The sequence below is a fragment of the Cervus canadensis genome, chromosome 1, assembly GCF_019320065.1.
Source record: "Cervus canadensis isolate Bull #8, Minnesota chromosome 1, ASM1932006v1, whole genome shotgun sequence".
NCBI classification, from domain to species: Eukaryota; Metazoa; Chordata; class Mammalia; order Artiodactyla; family Cervidae; genus Cervus; species Cervus canadensis.
Genome location: NC_057386.1, coordinates 32,312,644 through 32,314,555, shown reverse-complemented (window position 1 = coordinate 32,314,555; position 1,912 = coordinate 32,312,644). Strand labels below are relative to the sequence as shown.

Below are 1,912 nucleotides of genomic sequence, written 5' to 3'. Positions count from 1 at the left end.
TGGTGTTGGAGAAGACTCTTGAGAGTCCCTTGGACTGCAAGGAGATCCAACCAGTCCATCTAAAGGAGATCAGTCCTGGGTGTTCATTGGAAGGACTGATGCTGAAGCTGAAACTCCAGTACTTTGGCCACCTGATGCGAAGAGTTGACTCATTGGAAAAGACCCTGAAGCTGGGAGGGATTGGGGGCAGGAGGAGAAGGGGACAACAGAGGATGAGATGGCTGGATGGCATCACCGACTCAATAGACATGAGTTTGAGTAAACTCCGGGAGTTGGTGATCGACAAGGATGCCTGGCGTGCTGCGATTCATGGGGTCACAAGGAGTCGGACACGACTGAGTGACTGAACTGAACTGAACTGAACCAACAATAGGCAAGGAAATGGGAAACAGCAACCTAGAGGAGTGGAGACTGACAAGCAGGAAATGACAAACAGCGCAAGAGGAGGGGGCCACAAAGGGGGAAGCTCCAGGCATTGGTGAGCACCCAGGAGACCTCCCACCCAGGGTGAGGAATCAATAGAATCCAGGAGAAGGCAGGGGGTGGGGGAGTGGGGGAGGAGGGACAACTGCAGAGTGCGGTCCCAGGCTGCAGCAGGCCACGCCCCTCGGTACCTGGATGAACTGCTCAAACTTCTGTATGTGGGCTTTCAGCTGGGCCTCCTTGATGCCCAGTTCCTCCCAGCGCAGGTTCAGGGTTTCCATTCTGCGCTGAAACGTCTAGGGGTGGGGGGAAGCAGGGAGGGCCCCTGAGTGGGAACCGGGGAAGGCTCCAGCGTCCCCGGTCCCAGAGCCCTGTCCCAGGTGCCCAGTTTCCACTCCATGTCTGGTTCAGAGCAGAACATCCCAGGACTCTGGTACCCTGAGACTCAGATCTCTCTTGTGCCCTGCCAAGGAAACACTGGACCATCACCAGGATGCCTGACTCTAGCCACCACCACCCACAAAATGGAGGGCTGTCCTCAGGCTCTCCCTGGGAAGGGGTGGGCCCTTCCCATCCCTCACCCTGAGCCGCCCACCTCCTTCTTCTGCTCCATGGCATGGTGCATGATCTTGGCCTCCTTTTTCTTCTCCAGTAGCCGGACGGATGGAGAGTCCGACTGGTCCTCAATACTGGGGAACTTCCTGCCCAAGACACAGGCAAGAAGGACGGTGGACGCTGAGCCCCAGGGGCAGGCTGAGGCTGGGAGGAACCCGTGGAAACATGCACCCGTGGGGAGGGAAAGCACTCATCTGAGCAAAAAGACTGGTGTGCTGAGAGGGAGAGAGGGCTGTGCTGGGGCCAGGGAATGGGTGTGATCGGTGCTTGGGTGGTTTGGGGTGCTGGGGGACAGGCGGGCCCTCCAACACTCACTGTAGCAGCTGCAGCAGCCGCTCCCCATACTGCAGCCGGAAGTACTCGGCCAGGTCCTCCTCCTCCATGATGCCCAGACTCATGGCGGTGGTGAGCTAACGGCCCAGCGGCCGAGTCTTCACAGTGAAATGGGGGTGGTGCAGCTCAGGGGTGGTGACTGGGCTTGCTTCTCCCCTCCTCCTGCTCTTGAGGATCCCACAAAGGGCGGGTGTCTGAGAGACTCAGGAAAGACGGCTGGAGGCTGCCGATGTGCAGTTCAGGATGTGCTGGGAAGGGGCTGGGAGACCCAATTACCTAGCAACAGGTCTCCGGGTTCTGTGAACCACAGACAGAACCCAGGCTTTGCCCTCTGACCCCTGTCCCCACTGACCCCATTTGCTGGGGTCTGACTCTCTGCCCCTGCATTTACTCCTCCAGGAGCTCTGGGAAGAAGTTAGGCATGATTTGATGCTGGTGTTCAGGGCCAGGACACAAGGGCTGGGCATCCATGGCTGATTAGGGTGGGAGTTTGGTAGAGGTGAGTTTATGCAGGGCAGCCTTGCCCCTGGGGCCTCCCAGC

The 1,912-nt window shown here is 58.6% G+C and overlaps 1 protein-coding gene across 2 annotated transcripts in view; it reads right to left on the bottom strand.

Annotated features, from left to right (window-relative positions):
• The window catches only part of CCDC42 (coiled-coil domain containing 42), a 14,632-nt gene extending 12,992 nt beyond the window's left edge, over positions 1–1,640 (bottom strand). Inside the window, exons 1-3 of one of the 2 annotated variants that reach the window (XM_043475189.1) lie at positions 1,354–1,640; positions 1,019–1,124; positions 615–719 (exon numbers count right to left, since the gene is read on the bottom strand). In XM_043475189.1, coding sequence (XP_043331124.1) covers positions 615–719; positions 1,019–1,124; positions 1,354–1,436 — 294 coding nt within the window. In that variant the 5' untranslated portion in view covers positions 1,437–1,640. The remainder of the gene's footprint in view (positions 1–614; positions 720–1,018; positions 1,125–1,353) is intronic. The other variant, XM_043475285.1, reaches the window with a different exon arrangement.
• Positions 1,641–1,912: the final 272 nt, after the last annotated feature.